The sequence below is a fragment of the Martes martes genome (genome assembly GCF_963455335.1).
Source record: "Martes martes genome assembly, chromosome: 1".
NCBI lineage: Eukaryota > Metazoa > Chordata > Mammalia > Carnivora > Mustelidae > Martes > Martes martes.
In genome coordinates, this window is record NC_137888.1 from 201533789 (window position 1) to 201553729 (window position 19941).

At 57.1% G+C, this 19941-nt stretch overlaps 1 protein-coding gene across 1 annotated transcript in view; it reads right to left on the reverse strand.

Annotated features, from left to right (window-relative positions):
* LIMD1 (LIM domain containing 1) overlaps window positions 1-17462 on the reverse strand; it is a gene marked incomplete at its 5' end in the record, with an annotated part of 60474 nt that extends 43012 nt beyond the window's left edge. Inside the window, one exon of the mRNA XM_080803544.1 lies at window positions 16070-17462. Coding sequence (XP_080659670.1) covers window positions 16070-17462 — 1393 coding nt within the window. The remainder of the gene's footprint in view (window positions 1-16069) is intronic.
* Between the last annotated feature and the right edge of the window lie 2479 nt (window positions 17463-19941).

The following is a 19941-nucleotide window of genomic DNA, read 5'->3' on the forward strand; positions in this document are numbered from 1 at the left end:
ACAAGGCTTTTCCTTGGCCGAAGGTTGCAGCCTGTAGACCCGGGTGGTTCTGGGAGTCAACAGGTTCTGGAAAAGGGGCCAAGCATTCAGGGCAGACCTGGACCAATGACCCCAGCAAGAGTCTTCCTCCTGGCTCCACGGAAGTTCACAGGCCGTGGGTGCTGGGCCCCCTGACCCCCCACCATGCCGATGGCCATTCTCTACCACCACCTCCAGAGACTCTGGTTCCAGTCTGGGGATGCGGCGGCCAGTGCACCTCAGATGGATCTAAGGGACGGCCAAGGTCAAGAGCCGTGGGTGTAGATAACACAACCAGCATCCTCCTACCTGGCACCCCGGGCCTTCCCCACCTCTGCCCTCTCTCCCATGCACCTGAAGCTCCAGCCTCAAGGGGAGAACCTCTCCCCAAGCCACAAAGGAAGTATTTAAGGCCATTCTGGGCTACGGGTTCATTACGCCAGCCTGCTTTCTTCACTCTGAAAGCTGCTCGAAACCAATGATGGCTTAGCTTCATCGCGGTGAGGAAGGAAGTTTCCGCCTCAATTTCCTAATCCCTGCAGGCTAGAGCTTGCCTTGCCATGCTGCCCACGGGTTCGAGGCGGCCCCAGGGCACTCCCGTTCTTGGGCCTCAATCCTTCCCTGCCCTCTGCTCCCCACAGGCACACAGAGTTCAAGGGGCCCCTGAGCAGGCCCTGCACGCCCAGCCCGGCTCGGCAGCATCCCGCCCTGCGCCTCTAGACTCCCCCTCCTCCGTCCTTCCCCCACTGCCTGTCTCCACCCCCCACCATTGGCACCCTTCCCAGATCTGATCAGCCCAGGAAACAGTCTTCCCCCTTGCCAGGAGCCACGTGCTTCCCCCTTGCCAGGAGCCACACGGGATACCACATGTCACTGGCCCTCGGGCAAAGACAGGAACAATGACAGTGTCACCGAGGTGCAGCTCGTGGAGTGGGTGCAAGCCTAAATGTGGACAAGTCTTCAGGACAGCGGTGTGGCACCACGTGGCAAAAGCCCTAAAAAACTTTCATGCCATCTGACCCAGTAATTTTTTTTTAAAGATTTTATTTATTTATTTGACAGACAGAGATCACAAGTAAGCAGAGAGGCAGGCAGAGAGAGAGAGAGAGAGAGAGGAGGAAGCAGGCTCCCCACTGAGCAGAGAGCCTGATGTGGGACTTGGTCCCAGGACCCTGGGATCATGACCTGAGCTGAAGGCAGAGGCTTAACCCACTGAGCCACCCAGGCGCCCCATGATCCAGTAATTAAACAGGATTTTTCCTAAGCAAAAAAATCAAAGATGCGGCCCCAAATGGGTGCGCACAGAGGCAGTGAGTAGATTGGCGCCTGCCTCGGATTGGGGGAGAAGAAGCAGGGAGCGTCTGCCAATGGGGGAGGTCTCGCTTTTGGGGGGTGAGAAAGATATTCTAAAATCAGATACTGGGCCGGGCGGCACCTGGGTGGCTCAGCCGGTTAAGTGTCTGCCTTCAGCTCAATTCACGATCTCAGTGTTCTGGGGTCGAGCCCCACAGCAGTCTCTCTGCTCTGCAAGGAGTCAGCTTCCCCCTCCGCCTCTGTGATCTTTCTTGCTCGATCTCTCTCAAAGTAAATAAATAAAACCTTTAGAAATAAATAAAAAATAAAACATTTTTATACACATATACAGGATAAACATATATACATGTACAGTATACATTTGGCGGCTACACCACCAAACTGTATACTTTCAAAGGATGGGCTACGGTGTGTGAATTACCTCTCAAAAGAGCTGGCACAAAAAACAAAAACGTTCACAGAAATATTATTAAAACACTAAAGTACGCAAAACAGAAAACAAGGTAGACGCCCACATGCAGAGGCAAAGCTAAACAGGGACAGGTCCACGGGACTGGTCCGGCAACTGACTGGGTCCGATCCTAAGGAAGCCTGCTTGCTGGCCGGACAGAGGGAAGACTGACTGGCTCACCACCAGAAGCGACCTACACTCCGGCCGCCCCGGGCAGGGAGCTCCCTCCTGCGGCGGGCTCCCCGGAGGAATGCAGAGGGCTTTGTCAGGAGGGTCCGGAGAAGAGCTTCCTGTGGCCCCCAGCTCTCCGCTCTGATTCTCTAAGGACTACATAAAATTAGACTCTGGCTGGCCTTCAAAAAAAAATCACGCCAGTGGGGTGACACAAAGGCTCCCAGCGGGTACCAGAAACTGAACAGAAGTAGCATTTCCAACAAGCAGCTGAAGGGGGAAAGGGTTCACGGGCTGGCCTCTGAGCACTGGTGTTCGGGCATCCCGAGGGGCCCTCCGCCAGGACAACTCCCGCCGAAGACTCGATTCTCCAACAAAGTTCATGTTCGTTCACTCAGATGCTTAAAAATGAACTATCTGGGGTGCCTGGTGGCTCAGTCGGTTAAGCGTCTGCCTTCGGCTCAGGTCATGATCCCGGGGTCCCAGGACTGAGCCCCCCCACTGGGCTCCCTACTCAGCAGGAAGCCTGCTTCTCCCACTCCCTCTGCCCCTCTCCCAGCCTGTTCTCTCTCTCACACGTAAATAAGTAAATAAAAATTAAAAAATGAAATATCTGTGTGTGCAAGAACGAAAGCCTATCTTAACCGTGACCACCCCTAGTCAGAATGACGGGCCCCTTTTATCGTTATTTCTGTTTGTTCAGAGTTTCTGACTTTCCCAGTTAGTTGTGCTTAAGTTTTTAGAAATGGCAAAAACCACAGAAGTGTTCTGTGCTCGTGAAAGCCGGCGGGGCGGGGCGGGGCTGGGGGCGGGGCGGGAATCAAAGCCTTGTGAGTGTAAAAAAAAGGGGTGGAAATCACAAAAAAAAGGGGGGGGATGAAAATCACAGTATTTCAACAGAAGAAGCTGGAAGGGTGTCAGCCAAGTGACACGAGGTCAGAGAGGAGCTGGTTTAGAAAGTCACCCATGGGGCAGAGCCCAGAGAAACCTGTGACAGAGCCGGTCAAGAACCACAGAAGGGCTCTCACACATGGCTTGCGGCGGGGGGCGGGGGTTGTTACAGGGCAGGGCGCCTCTGGAAAGCTTGTTGGCAGCTGCTGAAATGCTAAATATCCTCCTGTTTTATGGGCCAGCAATCCCACTCCTGGGCATCTACCCGGGAGAAGTGGGTAGAGCAGATCTGCACACAAACGAACCCAGCAGACTTATTATTCAGCCCCCGAGCCAAAGAACCCAAACATTCCTCCGCAGGGAAATGGAAAAACCAACTGCGCACTTGCGGAATGGAATACTCCTTCGCAGTACAAAAAGGACAGACGTGTAACACACAACAAGAGAGATGAACGTCACAATCTCTGACTGAACTACGCCAGACAAAAGAGTCAAGTCTCCATATTCACTACGTGCAACGCTCCACAAAGTCACTGCAAATACCGGATTAGCCAATAGTGAACACTGCTCCCAGAGGAAATATAGGGTTAGGTTCCCCCCAGCCTCTGGGTACAACCTTTTCATCAACTAATCAGTACATAACCTTGTTTTATCTGTGCTTCTGCTGAAAGACACCTGATGTAATATGCATTGTTGATTTCATTAACGACGAGCTCAGGGCCCACAGCACCAGGACTCGTGCCTGAAGGAAGATTATCTAGCACAGGTTAGATAAGCATGTCCCCATGAGGCACATCGCAGCCTCCTTGAACTCAGGGATACCGGGCAGCACTGCACTCGGGAAACATTCCGAACATAAAATTCACAGACAAAGAGCACAAGAATGCAAAAAACACGGCACTAAAGAGATCGCAAGAAAGACGCATGTTTACAGGATGAGGGCCGAAACCAGCAGGCAGAGCATGGCCCCGCTCACCCTCAGCTGGGATTGTGTGTGGGGCCACACCTCTGTGCAAGTCCGCAGATAATCACCATAGCCCACGAGTGGATTTCAGGATTCCAAATAAATTTTAGCAAGTAGGCAAATTCGCAAATGCGGAATCCGTGAATAATGAGGATCAGCTATATATGAATACCGTATAAATACACATATATTGTGTTTTAGGACAGGTAAAACTAATAAATGATGAAAAAATCAGAATAGTGGTGGAGGGGGTGGACACTGACTAGAAGGGGAACGAGGGAACTTCCCAGGGTTGGAACTCTTCTAGATCTTGACAGGAGCACAGGCTACATGGGTGCGAGCATTTGTTTAAACCCCATCCCACAGCACATTTCAGGGAATGTAAATGCAATTTTTTAAAAACACAGCCACAAATTCCTTGACACACCTTCCAACCAGAGGTAGGGGGGGTGCACGTGAATAGGGGAGGACTCGGGACTGCTTTGACCCAGGGAAAACAGGAGAGGTGACACCCAGCCACTTCTACGGCGGGGTCAGAGAAGGCCACGCAGCAGAAGGGCCCTGGGCCTGCCCCTGAGTATCCAGTGCAGAGGTGGAAACCCCACAGAGTGCACAGCTGGGCTGAGGCCCTGCTGGTTTACTCTACATCGGTTCCCTTCTTCCTGCTGCCCGCCCCCCCTCGCTTCCTTTGCTCTCTGGCTGTAAACTCGGGCAGGGCTGCTGCTCCCCACACCCACACCGCAGGCATGGGTGACTCTGCGGGGTGGTGGCCAGGGGCCACGGGCAGAGGAGGGATGATTGGCTCTGAAAATGGCCTGACCTCCGGGGCCAGCCACCAAAGGGCCTCTGTCTCAGCCCCACCGCCAGAGAGGAAGGCGTCAGCCATGCTAGAGGAGGCCGCAGACAATCAGGCCTTTGGAGGCTGCTTGGAAGGCCACCCGACTTGGCCACTCTCCCCACGCCCAAGCAAGGCCTCCAGAGCCCGGCCAGAGGGGCAGGGTGTGGGCCCTTGCTGGTCGGGGCCCAGCAGAGCCCAATCCCAGAGGGCCTCTCCCACCTCTCTTGCCGGAAAGACTGTCTTTCCTTTCTCTAAAGACGGCGAGGGGACGAGCGGTCCCTGCTTGTCCTCACTAGACTCAGTGTGTTACGAAGATCTTGGAAAACTGGCTCAGCTACCACCACCACCGGCTCAGACCCCAAAGTACCTTCTTCCTCCATCAGAAAAGACCCACTTCAGGGGCTGTGAGAGCCGTCTTGGCCCCTTCTGCAATGGGCGTATGGCCTCGGTGGGCTCGTTTCAGGGGTTGGCAACGGAACATACTACAGTCTTCTTGCTTAAGCATTTGTGGATCAGAACAACCCATTGGGCGTGGCCTTCAGATGGGACAACATAAAGGTGCTTTGATATTTGGAGGCAAACAATAATTTTAAGTGCCTGCCCAGCCAGCAGTCCGCACAGGCCATAATCCGAACGCTTTAGGAAGCACAGTGGGGACCGACAGAAAAACAGCCAGGCCACCTGCGAGTTCCTATTTTCAAGTAGCCACACTTAAAAAGCAAAAATGGGTGAAACTGGGGCACCCGGGTAGCTCAGCTGGTTAAGCGTCTGCCTTCGGCTCAGGTCAGGATGCTAGGGTCCTAGGATGGAGTCCTGCCTCGAGCTCCCCGCTCAGCGGGGAGTCTGTTCCTCCCCCTGCCTGCCACTCTTGCCTACTTGTGTGCTCGCTCTCTCTGTGTCAAGTAGATACATAAAATCTTTTTTAAAAAATGGGTGAAACTGATTTTAAAGATACATTTTACTTAGCCCAGTACGTCCCAAGTATTCTTGTTTAAACACAGAATCGACGTAAAAATATTAATGAGCTACTTTACATTTCTTTTCCCACACCCCATCTTCAGATCCCCAGACCGTATCTCACACTTGGAGCATATCTCATTCGGACCAGCCACGAGTCCAAGTGCTTGGCCAATGCCTGTGGCTGGTGGCTCCCCAACTCACGGGCACAGATCTCTGCTAACTAATTTAGTCTTCACAGCAGCCATGTCCACATTTTCCTGATGGGGAAACTGAGGCACAAGGCTGTTGAGGCGTCTGCCCAGGGCAGATCCAGAGCCTACACGCAGTTCCTCAAATTCTACTTTAGTATAATGTGAACATCCTCTCAGCTAGGAACACGCACGTCTGCCAGCAGGTCTCCCTGCTCCTGTCCCAACTTCCCCAGGACTTTGGTCCCTGGAGCTCTGCAAAACTTCCACCCAGACAAAGCCCGGCATCCAACCTCTTCCAGCCCCTCCAGCCCCCGGAAGGCTACCTGAAGCACCTTCCAGCCCGGTGGGAGAATTCATCAGAGTCCCTCCTGGCCAGGGTGAGGTTATGAGGTTACCCTGGTGCTCCTGCCGGCCTAGAACCCTCCAGCATGTGCGTGGGAGGTGCGGACCGGCACCGGAGCGCGTGCCCACCCCAGGGGTAACCTCCACACTCAACGCCCCAGCCCTCGGGAGGGACTTGGGGACCATCCCCATCCTTCCATTGGCCACAGCGTTCACTCGCTCATTCGGCGAGCACTGTGGGCCGGGCACTGCCTGGGGCCTTGGGACACAGTGGTGAACAGAACGGACACCCCACGCTCAGGGAGCCCACACCCCAGCAGAGGAAGGAAGCTCCGCCAATCCTAATCCCGTCTCCTGTGTACAGTAGCTGTTCCATAATGACTGCGACCGAAGGAGTATGTTCTCTGGGCTTGGAACTGGATGTGGTGATGGACGGAGGTGAGTGAAGGGTCTGGGGTAGAGCTGGGTTGAGGGGCAGGTGACCCCCTCAGGGGTCACACCCACAACCCCCGCTTCAGGACTCCAGAGCTCCATGTAGCTAAGCAAAACAGAAAGCACCCAGGTTTTATTTCTTCATTTTCCTTATGTAAGTGGGGCTTTTTATATAGCTTAAGGGGTTTTTTCCCCCTCCAAAATGTCATTTGGGCTTCGTGATTGAGACCGAGGATGACAAGCATTATTAGGCACAGGGAGGTATTTCAGAGTCACCCCGGTTGGGGACAGTGCTCTCACAGGTTCCTCCGGAGGCTCGCGGCCCGAGGAAGGGAAGAGAATTATATCGAGCTCAGGACGTCCAGTGTCCACGAGGTGAGGAATCCAAGGGCAAAAGAACCAAAGCAAGATGACCAAGCTGGCACAGGCAGGCCGGCCTCCCGCTCTCCTGTCCCCAGCACGTTTACAGTGAAGGGACCTCTGTCAGCAAACGCCCCAGGGGCGCAGGACGGCCAGCCATCAGCTAGGCTGCCCCCAAGTCCGTCTTCCTAAATTCAGTACCTCCCTGCCTCATCGGGAAGCAAGGCAAGCCACCGTAGGGGAGAGAGGAACAGGACAGGTGACATTTCAGCCATGCAAAAGCTCCACCCCTAAGCCCCAGGCGAGCTGGGGCCATCCCGTGAGCAGATGGGCCACAGCTGGGTTCCACCCTGCTGGGAGGGAGGCTCGGAACAAAAGCCAGGCTGCTACTACTACCAGAGGGCCTCCAATCAGCAAGAGGCAAGCTCGCTACTCTCTCAGCACGCCAGAATGACCACTGCGAGCTGTTGGGCCCAGAGCCTGCTGTGACGCGTGTTCACCCCCAGACTCGGGGCCCTCCTTGTACGAGGAGTGCCCTGTCCACTCGTCCTCAAATTACCAGGGTCAGCCGAAGGGCAGGTACACACTGAACTCAAGGCCCCTCCTCTCCAGCAACGGATGGCCTCAGAGCAGGCTTCCAGAACTTTCTATAGACTGCAAATGCATGTGTGGGGGAGAAAGGACTGAGGTCCCTGACAGGCTCCCAACTGACTTCCAGTAACCAGGAGTAACCAGTCCTTGCTCTCCTGGGACACGCAGAGTTGAGTCACAGACCAAGAAAGAGGAGGAAGGAACTTGGCCAAGTCTCAACTCGTGGCTCTCAAAACTTAAAAATAGCCTGGCCGTCGACCCTGAAGTATTCCCTTTGAGACACTCCAGCAGAAAGTCTCCAGCCTTCCAACGTGACCCTGATGTTCTGTGTCCAGCTGGTTTCCCTGGGAGGGGACAAATGAAAAACAAAACCTGGAGCCGATATAAATATTTGCTGGCAAGTACTATCCTGCCATTGACGCGCCCTGGGAATTCTGGAGGCCTGTTTTGTTGTCGGGTAAGGTTTCTGTTCGCTTGGCCGGATGGACTCTAAGCGTCGTTTCGTCCCATGTTTGGTTCTAAGCATCCTGCACAGTCCCAGGGTTGACACTGATCCTCAGACCGAGGCATCCCGGCACACCCCTACCCTTGCCCACAACACTCGGGGGTGTCGTGCGCTCCCCGAAAGCAAGACCTGCTGGTCCTGACACCTCACAGAGAAACACAAGTCAGCGGGTCCCAGGGGTCGTGGGCAGTCAAGGTCATTGCGTGGCCTCGGTGTCCTTCTAAGCCTCGTGGTTCCATCTCGGGCTGGCAGGGAGGGGCTGGTGTGGGCACAGCTCCTCCAGCCAGCCCAGGCGCCACTCCATGCCCTGCCTCCCTCCACCACAGAACGGGGAAGACCTCAGCCCTGACCGACTCAGGGCTGCATTTCCCCTCGAAAGTTCTCCTTATCAGAAAGCCGTTGCATTCCCAGGAGCGGGCAGGCAGCGCCACAGTGTCGTCAAGACCTCAGACTCAGCCAAGCTCCTTGATTAATGTGTTCAGCAGGTTACTTAACTTCTGTGTACCTCGGTTGGCCCGCCTATGAAATGGACCTAGCATAATGGGCTTATTGGAAGGACTGAATGAGCCAATGGTGTGCGATGATTAGAAAAGTGGCTAGTGCACAGCGACACAATTTAGCACAACTGTCTCAGAGCCATAACCGCAGCTACAAATCCCTTTCCCGTCTCCGTTCAAGTCCCAACGGAAACCCCTCCATTCCTCCAACAGACATCCTCTGAGCACCTGCTGCGTGGGACCCTGATGGGGCCACGCCCTGAGGCCACTGTCCAGCGTCCACGGACCCAGCACCACCAAGGCCATCACAGGAGTCCATGGAGGAAGCCTGGGGCGTACCAGGGAAAACAAGGCCAGCAAGCCCTGCGGCCAGTGCTACCCACTGTCCCCCCAACTTGACCCCACGTTTCATTAGAACGAGAGCCTCCAAAAGGCCTCCAGGGTGGGTGACAGACGTAATACCCTGCATGTGATGCTTTCCTAGAGATCTCTCCTTTCCTCATCCTGCTTTCCTTAGACACACTCTGCAGAGCCCCGTGGGTGACCTCCAGCTGAGGCGATGCTTCTACGTCTGGCCAAAGAGCCACGAACACACGCATGACGCATCCTGAGTCACAGCGGGCTCTGGCTCTGCTCTGGAAACTTCCTGCAGAAAACCACCACACTGATTGTCCTCAGGATGGTAGCACGTCAGTGATTCATGGCTCTTGGTTTAACGGTATGTATTTTCCAGATACCTAAAGTCCAAATGATGACCGTTTGCAACAGACAACGTAACCATAACTAAAATACAAACTTGGGCTTCGTAGACGTCTGGGAGAGGGAGGGAAGGCCAGGCCGTCCGGCCCCCGCCGCCTTTCCAGGCTCTCACCGCTACTGGCATGGATGCTCCCCCATCCCTGGGTTACTCAATCAGCTAACAGCCAGGCCTCTGATGGGGCCCAGAGCCACAGACACAGCGCTTGGGGCCGGGACAAGCCCTCAAGAGGAAGAACAGCTTGCCCACCGCCATGCCTGGGCCTCCTGGTGGGATCAGGCCCAGAACACCTGGTTTCCTCGTGTCCCAGGTGGCAGTCATAAGTCAAAAGACATAAAGAAGGGGCACTGGGGTGGCTCAGTCAGTTAAGCCTCCAATTCTTGGTTTCGGCTCAGGTCATGAGCTCGGGGTCGTGGGATCGAGCCCTGCGTGGGGCTCCGTGCTCAGCGGGGAGTCAGCTTGGGATTCTCTCTCTCTCTCCCTCTGTCCCTCCCGGTCATGTTCTTACTCTTGCTTTCTCGTTCTCTCTCTCTCTCTCTAAAATATAAATAAATACATCTTTCAAAAAAAAAAAGATGTAAAGAAATATGTTTGTTTTTAACCCTCTGGCAAGAAACTGTCCTGTCAGAAGGTCAGCTTCACGCTGTGGATTATTAATAGAAAAAACAAGGCATTCTTTCCTGGTCACAGAGGAATAGAGCAGAAACATACCGTCCCGAGGAGGGAGGACGGCAGAGAGACAGCGAGACGCGTCCTGGCCGACGCCGCGGGAACCTGACGTCAGGGCTCCAGCTGGAGAACCCCCCTTTCCTGGTGTGGGGTCGCAGGGGCAGGCACCTCTAGGTGGGCCAGAAGGACGCCGGCTGGGGAAGGGCAAAGACAAGGAGCCTGGGGAGGTGGGCGGAGGGTGGGGGGCAGTTCCAGGAGCTGGGCCCCAGCAGGGAGGCTGGTGTGACGGGGGAGGGGCGGGGGGCCGTGAGCTCAGCGTGGCTCCCTGGCCACGGGGAGGGAAGCGCGGGGTCACCGCCAGACACGTTCTGTGGCTCCATCTGGTGACACGGGCACGTTCACGTTGCGGGCACCTATGATAGGCGTATCCTGTGCCTTCCTAGAAAGCTAAACACGATATGCCTTCCTGATTTTGAGAAGGCGATTTCTAAAGGACCAGGGGTGTCTCTCTGTCCCAGGACTGCCGGGCTGGACAGGCAGAACCAGGGTTTCAGGTGGCATTTACAAGAGTTACCAGAGGCTCAGAAATTCACTTCCACGGCAATGAAAGCCGGGCTTCAGGTAGGTCCACACTGTGGCCCGGAGTCTCTGGAAGGAATCTAAGTGCCCAGGGAACCACGCTTGGTCCTGAGCCAGACGGTTCTGGTAACTTCTCTTCTACTTCAGCCCCTGGTTTGGCTTTACTGAAATGCCTGATATTTAGCGGGGGTAGGGGGGTGTCACAGGGACCTCTAGGGTACATGCAGGCCTCCTGTCCTGGAATTCTGGGGGGGGGGGGCTACCCTATTACAGGATTGCCAGGAACAGCGCTCTGGAACCACCCCCAATTTTTCATCCGGGGCTAGAGGTAAGCCCCACACTTCAAGCATCTGCTGCTCATGAAGTCAGACAGGGCGTGCTTCAAAGGGCATTAGGACAATCCGCGTGCTGCCCGAGGTTTGCGAGACTGTCTGCTGGAAAGGAGCAGCTAGGACATTTACACAGTCCTGGTCTGGATGGCGGCGTACGAACCTCGTGGCTTCTAGTCATATGACATCAAGTGCGACGGGCTCCCTGGCCCCCAGGAGGGGCGGGGCCGTTCCCGGGCGGAGTCACACCTGTTTACTGGCTCCCAAGCATAGGCGGGTCTGCGGCTGCAAGCGGAAGGCCCACGGGAAACAGGAAAACTAAGGACAGAGGCAGCCTCTTCTCCCTGTGCAGGGTGGGGAGCAGCCCGCCCGCCCACTCGCTGGGTGAGGGAGACCCCCCCAGCCAACCTCTTCTGGCCTCTCCACCCCTGATGCCTGACTACATCCGGCAGAGCTGCCTCCACTCCAGGCACAGGGCCTGGTGCCCTCCTGGGGGGCCGTTAGCAGTGACGGATCCCCAGGCCCACAGCCCGGAGGGAAGGCACAGGTCCTCCAGGCTCACAGCCCACGACGCCCCCATGGCGGCTGCGAGCACAGTGAAACCGGAGGGACAAACAGAGCAACAGGCCAGCAGGGCCCCTGTGGGAGGCGTCAGAGGCCACCTGGTGTGATACACCACTACTCACGCCCGTGTGGTCTTGAGCAAGTCATGGGCCTCAGTTTCTCCACCGGGAACAGAGTACTGGCATCTGACTGTGAAGGGTAACGCAGGCCACATCCCCAAAGCCTAGTGCGCCACAGGCCCTAGACAGACAGTGGCCAGGATCGGTCACGGAGCCCAAAGGTCATTGCCAAAGGGGTCTTATCTGCCTGAGGATGGGAGGGGGGCGGGGGCTGTGGCGGCCACTTTGAGGTGGTGGCCTCTCCCGTCCTTCCCTCGGGCTCTGCCCCAGCTGCACAGGGCTACCTCGGCCAAGGTCGAGGCCAGGGCGGCCCACGCCTAATGACCAACCGAGGGGGAGCGTGAAGGCCCGGATAGCTCCCCCGAACTCGGGACGCTTCTGAAGGGCTTCTGCAGCTCTGTGCTCCCTGCGGGGTGGGCCCAGGCCCATGAGGCCTGCACTGCGGCTAGAGCCCTCTTCTGCCCGTGTCCTTCCCCTCCTCCCCAGGGCTCCCCCTCGGGAGACCCCTGCACGCTCCACTGTCTGAGTCTGCTTCCCGGGAAACCCAGACCATCACAGGTGGCTTCTTTGTATCCTTTTTCCTTCGGAAGGGAGGCGAGAACCCGTGTGAGGAAGACAGTGGATGCAGTGGAGGAAGAGGCCAGGAAAGAGTCAACAAAAGCATAGCGACCTCTTCCCTTCCTCTGCAGCGTAAACAGTGGTGTTAAAGCAGGAGCCGCACGGCACTGGGCAAACCAGCAACACTCACCAAGCAGCATCCAGAATCTGTCCTGCCCTCTTTCCTCACGGGCACAAAGACACAAAGAGGCCACAGAGGAGGAACGGCGAAGAAAAGGGAGGTGGGGGGAGAAGGAGCCCCTGGGACCACATGGTACCAACCCCACAAAGACAGCCAAGAAAGTGCCAGAAGCATCCTTGAAGACAAGCAAGTCAGTTACTGGAAACTGAGGTGTCTTCAGACCTAAGGGTCCTCAAAGGCAAGAGCAGGGATCCAGGAGCTCTTCCCACAGTGGAAACACCGACAGGGACACCTCCGTTCGCCCCAGGAAGGGGCCCATGTAACCAGCCCAAACATCGCCTTTGCTTGGCTCCCGGCTAGACCTATGTCAACCCTGATGGTCATGGTTACCTTACCCTGCCTCTCGAAGGCAAGAGCCCCGTAGCCATAGATACTCTTCTGTTTGGAAGTAAAATCTCCTCCTAATTCAAGAAATGCAGGGTGTTGGGCAGACACGGTCTTTCAAAGGACACCAGATCTAGGGAAGGGAAAGCCTCCGTGTGGGGAGCCCCTCAGCAGGACCGGACGCTTCGCACCACAGATGGGTAGGGGGGAGACCTAGAAACAGGAGGTCCCCGGCAGGGTGAGGCCAAGAACTGACCACCAGAGGCTCCGATGACAGACTTCCTCCTCGGCCACACGGCCAGCCACGGAAGAGCGGACAGAGGCTCGGCCACCAAAGCAGGTGCGAGGCAGGTCCTCTCCTGTGTGCCGGGCAGCGCGGGCCCCGGACCAACTCTGCAGAGAGCAACTAGAAAGGGCAGCAAGCCGGGCCCCACCCCCCCCCCCCACAGCTGGGCTTGCACCCTGCGGACAGGCCCTTCTCAAGGGCTACCGTGACCGCTGCTTCCGTGACCCAGGGCACAGCCACGCAGCGGTCACACTGAATCTGCTCAACACACACAGACATGCAGCAGTGGCCCAGATACCCCGTTCCATGGCAGAGGCAAAGAGCAGGTGGATGGCATGGAGCGCGGAGACTCACACACACACACATACACACACATACGTATATTCATTACACCCGGGGCACTGGACTAGGAGCCCAGGCTTCGGGAAGGACACTCACTGTTCACTGTGCAGGTTTTGTGTGTGTGTGTGTGTGTATGTGTGCGGTCTTTGGAGTTTTCTATACACGAAGGTCATGTGTAGGCAAAAAATAAAATATGACTCCATTTACATGATCTACCCAGACTGGGTAAATCCATAGACAGAGCACATATGGGTGGTTTCCAGAGGCTTCCAGAGGGAGGGAGAATGGGGAGCAACTGTTTTTTATGGGTATGGGGTTTCCTTTTGGGGTGACAAAAATGTTTTGAGACTATTAGAGTTGGTGTTTGTAAAACACTGAATGTACTAAATGGGGCTGAATTGTTTACTTTAAAATGACTCATTGTGTGGTGTGGGATGTTCATCTCAATTAAAAATAAAAACCAAATCCGCAAAAATAAATAAATACAGACACGAAACAACTTTCTGCATCTGTGCTTGGGAGGCAGCGTGGCGATGCTGGTTAGGGGCATGGGCACAGTGTCTGAACTGGGGGGCTCGAATCCACAGCTACGCCCAGCACCACCACCTGGGAGGCCTCGGTTAAGTGATTTGACTTCCCCAGGCTTTATCGTCCTAGTCGGTGAAACGGGCCTCATGACAGAACCTGCTTCCCAGGGTTGTTGCAACTAGTAAATTAAATGGTAGAAGGTAATTGCCCAGCGTGGGACCAGGCGCAGACCGGCCCCAGGGCCTTTGCCCCTGCTGTCTGCCCACCCAGAACGCCCTTCCCCAGGGCAGATGCTGCCTCCTCCAGGCTTTTCCTCCAATGCCACCTTCCTGATGGGGCGCTCCCTGACCCCCTGACTTAAAACCCGAAACCTCTCTGCCAACACCCGCCCAGAGGCTCCACCCCCTCCTCCACCTGTATCTCTCCCCAGGACTTGATTATTTATCTGGTCCACCTGCTGTCTCCTTCCACTGCCCTGTCTGTCCTGTTCTCTGTGTGTGCCAAGGCCTTCAAAAGGCCACAGAGCCCAAGGCAGGTGCTCAATAAACACATGTTGAATGACTGGTGTTAGCAAACACCTCCGCCCCATCCCCTGTGTGAGCCTGCCTCCCGGACAGAGGAAAACAGCTATTTTGTTGTTTAATCAGCCCAGAATTAAAAATTAAGCACCAGTTTGCAGTTAAAAGTCACGATATTTCCAGTAAGCGTTATTCACCAAGGAGGACATCTGCAAAGGGAAAGAGACAGAGAGCAGCCAGACGGTGCTGTATGCTTGGAAACATAAGCCAACGAAGTCACCCCAACCTCCGAGCGCCCTTTGTGCCGTGAGAGCTGGTCCCATGAGGCTTCGGGAGGATACAGACCACCGTGTGGCCATGCTCACCCAGGACCCCGTCCCTCCTAGCCCCTCAGGCCACAGCCATTCACAGAGAACTGACAGCTGTAAGGCCTTCCCCAGCTCTGCCCTCCTCCGGGGGGCCCAGACACCCTCCTGAGACTCAGCTTCCCAAGGGCCTCAGGACTCAGAGTGGGGAGATCGTGTCCCCAATTCTCCAGAGTTCAAAAATGGGGGGGGAGACAAAAACCCTCAGACTCTGCTAAAAATAGGCTTTCTAGTTCATTCTCCTATGAGACCACGACATCGTGACTCCATAGAACAAGAGAACCGCTTTCGGGGCGCCTGGGTGGCTCAGTGGGTTAAGCCGCTGCCTTCGGCTCAGGTCATGATCTCAGGGGCCTGGGATCGAGTCCCGCATCAGGCTCTCTGCTCAGCGGGGAGCCTGCTTCCCTCTCTCTCTCTCTGCCTGCCCCTCTGTCTACTGTGATCTCTCTCTGTCAAATAAATAAATAAAATCTTTAAAAAAAAAAAAAAAAGAGAACCGCTTTCTCGCAGTTTCCAAACCCGGACAGGGCAAAAGAAAAAGCTGAAGCTAGCAGCTGCCAACAGTTCGAGGTTTGAAAAAGACTAAAACAAGACCCCGAAACTGTGAGTAAAACCAGCAAGGAAGCCCCTTCCAACCCACCAGGTGCCGGGGCTGTGTGTGTCACCTGGCTGTGGGCTGGAACCCAGGCTGGGGGCTGAGTTGTTCGGAGACACCTGGTCCACAGGTCTCAAATTTTCCAGGGAGTCAACACATCATTTGCTTTCTAACCAGTTCCCGGGTGAAGGGACGCTGCTGGTCTCGAGATTACACTTTGAGAACCACTATTGCTCGAGAGCAAAGCCTTCCACGTTAGTCTTGCAACGGCACACAGGACCTCCAGACACACACACACACACACACACACCCCTGCCCAACCATGGGTCCTCAAATAGCCAGACCCACCCGGCCCAGCCGCCAGTGGATGGAACCCAGAGGGGTGCCTGGACCCCAGAAGCTGTTCCCATTCAAGTTCCTGCACAAGCCCGTCCCCGCGAGAGGCTCTGGGGCACACCCGAAACCCTTGAAACCCGAAGGCACAGCATTTCCCTTTTTGGAGAGCCGTCACGAGCCATCCTGCCCCGCTACCCCCCTGCACGTGGGTAACCCCCAGCTGCAAGATCCTCTTTCTACTCAGGGATGCTTTCAAGTTTCTGAATCTGAAGCAGCAGCCAAAAGAGGAAACCGCACATTTAAAAAAAAAAAAAAAAAAGGCGTGGCACTGAAGGGCAGCTGCAGCATCCCTGATGGGGAGGGAGCACCTCCCAAAACGCAGGGACTCGTCACCCGTCAACCGTGGTGGGCAACGCCACGCATCTCTCACTCACCAAAGTAATCGGCCTTCGGGTGCGCGTCCATTTCTCGCTCCAGACGTTGGGTTAGGGCTTCTAATTTCAATTCTGCAGCAGAGGGCCCGAGCTCGGGGCCTGGGACGAGAGTCTGGCAGGGCAGTCTCACCCTGGGGGGGCTGGGGCTCTCCGGGAGCGCAGGCCCCAGGCTGCCATCCGACGACCAGCCAGGGGGACCTTCCTTACAAGATAACTCGGGCGGGGTGGACATCACTGGGTGGACAAGGCTGGTGGGGCTGAGCTTGGGACCAACGCCAGGGTCTGTGCAGACTGGCTTGGGACCCAGCCCAGGGGCCGCACCCGACGGCATACTGTCCACGCTGGCTGGTGAGGATAATGAGGCAGAACTAGAAAGGTAGGATTTGGGTCCGTCTTGGAACCACACTTGAGGGTCCACCGTGGCTTTGGGCATTGGGCCTGAAACCTCGCTGCCTACCCCCGAGTTTGTTCTTGGAAGAGCTCCTTGGCTGGGGCAGCTCTGGGCCAAGGGGGCTAAGAAAGAGGAGGTCCTGGGCGGAGGGGGCCCTACCATGGCCCCATTCTCCGGACCTGGGGAAGAAAGTCCAGGGCTCACCCTCGGGGAGGAGGAGGTAGTCCAAAGCCCAGCCGGCTTCTCATCACCTCGGCCACCACCGCCATCCTGGCTGCTCTCAAATGACCTGCTGGAGCTCAGGGACAGCTGAGGCTGGTACAGGGGATGGTCCCTGGAGGGTTTGGGCAGTGGTGCGTCCGTCCCTGGGGTGCCAGGCCACCCACTCCCTGCGCCCGGCCTGATGCCAGGGGACACTCGGGGTTCATCAGCCCACTTTGGGCTTGCCAAGGAGAGGTTGTCATAATAGTCTCCGTGGGTGAGGCAGGAAGGGTCCTCGCAGGAGCCCAGTGGGCGGAAGCCAGACATCTCCCAGCCTGCTAGGCTGTCCTTGGAGCCGCAGTCCTGGCTGCCGTGACTTGCGCTGCGGGCGTATGTCCTGGCCCTCTGCTCCTGGGGTGGGTATGAGGGCTGCCCAGGGGCAACAGAGGGGGCTGTCCCAGGACCCACCGTGGAGGCAGCGAGAGGGGGCTTGGCAGCACCATCCACGGTCAGCTTGCTGCCCACACCAGCGTCCCGGCGGGCCTGTGGGCCCAGGGGGGCCCCACCGTTGACCGGGCCCCGGCTCCCCCTGGGCAGGGTCTCCTCCTGCAAGAGCTGTTGCTGCTGCTGGAGGTGGATCTTGGCCATTTTGGTGGCAAACACCCGGCGCGTTTCCTCAAACTCAGGGTTGTTGCCTGCCCCCTTGTCCACTCGGAAGAGTCCATCCTTGGAGGCCTCGTACATGTTCAGGTCCTCGATGAATTTACTGGCCTCCAGGCCCAGGTCCCCATACTTATCCATGTCGCAGATGGGTATCAGAGCCCAGCGCAGGTGTCCGGTGTGTGTGGTGGAGGGGGGTAGGGGGTTGGTTGCTGAAGGCCGGCAGGGGCTCAAGTCCAGCCCAGGACAGGTAAAGCCTTCCACCTGCGCGGCGTGAGAGTCATGACCCCAGGCCTCAGAGTCCGGCAGAAGTTGAAGCCTCAAGGCCAGCTGGACTGAGTTTGCTTCCAACTCCCCTTTCCCTCATTGGTGTCCACGTGGGGGCAGCTGGTGGCGCTTCCCCGTCCCAGCCTGCTGTGCGTTCTCTTCTCTTTTTCAAATCGTAAAAGGAAAAATAAGGGAAAAAAAAAAAATCTGCTCCGTAAGCAATCGAACTCGGAAACCGACGACGCGAGCAGCCGCTGGACGGGGTCGGGGTGCCGCCCGCGGGGCGGAGAAGGCGGAGGCCGCGGGACCGGCCGCAGCAGAGAGGCGGGCGGCGGGAGGCGCGGGCTCGTCCCGGGCGCTGGGTGCTCGCGGCTCCGGGGCGGGAGCGGAGAGGGACGCGGAGAGCGGCGCACGGGCCGGCCCGGGCCGGGCAGGAAGTCCGCTGCAGGCGCGGCGGGCGGCCTATTGTCCGATGGCGGCGGCGGCGGCCCGGCGCGCGCGGGCCGGAGGACGGCGGGACGCGGAAGTGAGCGCGCCGGACGCAGTCCCCGCGCCTCGGTGGCCGGCCGGGCACGTCCCGGGCCTCGAGGAGGCGGAGGCGGGGGAAGCGGCCGAGGGGCGGGGTCGGCGGCGGCGGCGGGCGGGCGCCCCGGGGCGGGCCTGCGCCTCGCCGCGTGGCCCCAACGCCCGCACCCCGGCCGGGCTGGGGGACTCGGGGGCGACGTTAGCGCCGGCCAGCAGGCATCGCGCGGGGGCTGCCCCTGTCACCGCGGCCCCCGGCGACCCGGGCCCCGCTCCCGCGCACGGGTCGGGCCCCGCCTCTGGCCGCGCTGGGCGGGGTGGGGGTTGGGGAGGTGGCCTCCGCGCGGAGACCGCTGGCAGGCGGCCGGGGCAGCCTGCGGGGTACGCGACGTGACACTTGGAGTTTGCGGGAGTCTCGGGGGCCCGTGCTCCTCGCCCCACCGTGCCTCAATTTCCCAGGGCGGGGCAGTCAACCCCGTGTGCCGCCCGAGGCTGCCTCAGCCCGGACCGTGCCATCCTCTCGGCTTGCCGGAGGTGCGCGATCGGAGGCCCGGGACGTCACCCGGGGCTGGCCCGAAGTTCTAACAGGTGGGCAGACTAAGGCACAGAAGGCGTAGCGTCCGAGATGCCAGCGTGGGAGCCCAGGTCCTCTGAAAGGGGGAAAGAAAAAAGTCACATTGTTCCCCGGAGCGCGCGTGTTTAAGGCTCTCAGTGCAGCAATAAAAACAAGCGCCCCAATGACTCCTTATTCGTATGGGGATTCCTGACCCGCCTCCCCAGGTTCGCGCGACCGGGGGTGGAGGGGGGCGGGGGGGATCCGCTGGGCCTGACTCCAGGGCGCCCCCGCATGGCCCCGCGCTCCCTGCACCAACTCCGAGGTGACTCCGGAGAGGTGTCCTTTCGCACAGGGCAGCCAGAGTGATCCTAAGGCAATACCAGATCAGTCAGTTCCCTTAAACCCTCAAAGCTTTCCGGGGCTTAGATTGAAATCAGCTCCATACCAGGGCCTTCCCCAACCTGATTTGGGAGCTTTCTGTTCCACACACACCCCCTCCCCCGTGCTGCAGCTGCAAGAGCTTCCTAGTGCCTGCCCAGAGTCTGACCTTGAACTTCCCTAGTTCATCATTCCCCTGTCTGCTGAAATCATCTCCTCCTAGAGGCCTTCTTTTTAGGCACCTTCTTTATTTTCTGATCAGTCCTGATCACTATTTATAATTCTTTTTCTGTTTACATCCAGTGTGTTTGGTGGGCGGGTGGTTTTCCACCTCCTTAGATGGGATCTGTATACCCAGTGCCTAGTACATAGTAGTACCTGATGGTACTGAGCAAGGAGCCCCATGCAGGACTCGATTCCAGGACCCTGGGATCATGACCTGAGCGGAAGGCAGACGCTTAACCGACTGAGCCACCCAGATGTCCCAATACATAAACTTTTTAAAAAGTTGCCCACAGGGCGCCTGGGTGGCTCAGCAGGTTAAGCCTCTGTCTTCAGCTCAGGTCATGATCTCAGGGTCCTGGGATCGAGCCCTGCATTGGGCTCTCTGCTCAGCAGGGAGCCTGCTTCCTCCTCTCTCTCTCTGCCTGCCTCTCTGCCTACTTGTGATCTCGCTCTGTCAAATAAATAAATAAAATCTTAAAAAAAAAAAAGTTGCCCACAATCCCCCTGTTCAGAGATGATGATGATGATGATGATGAATTCAGTAATACATAATATTCAGTAATCCTTACTCATTAATAACTGGGCATCCTCACAAGGTGAGTGACAGGCATATGAACTTTCTGGAATAATGGTTCTCAGAGTATGGTCCCGGAGCCAGCAGCATCAGCATCC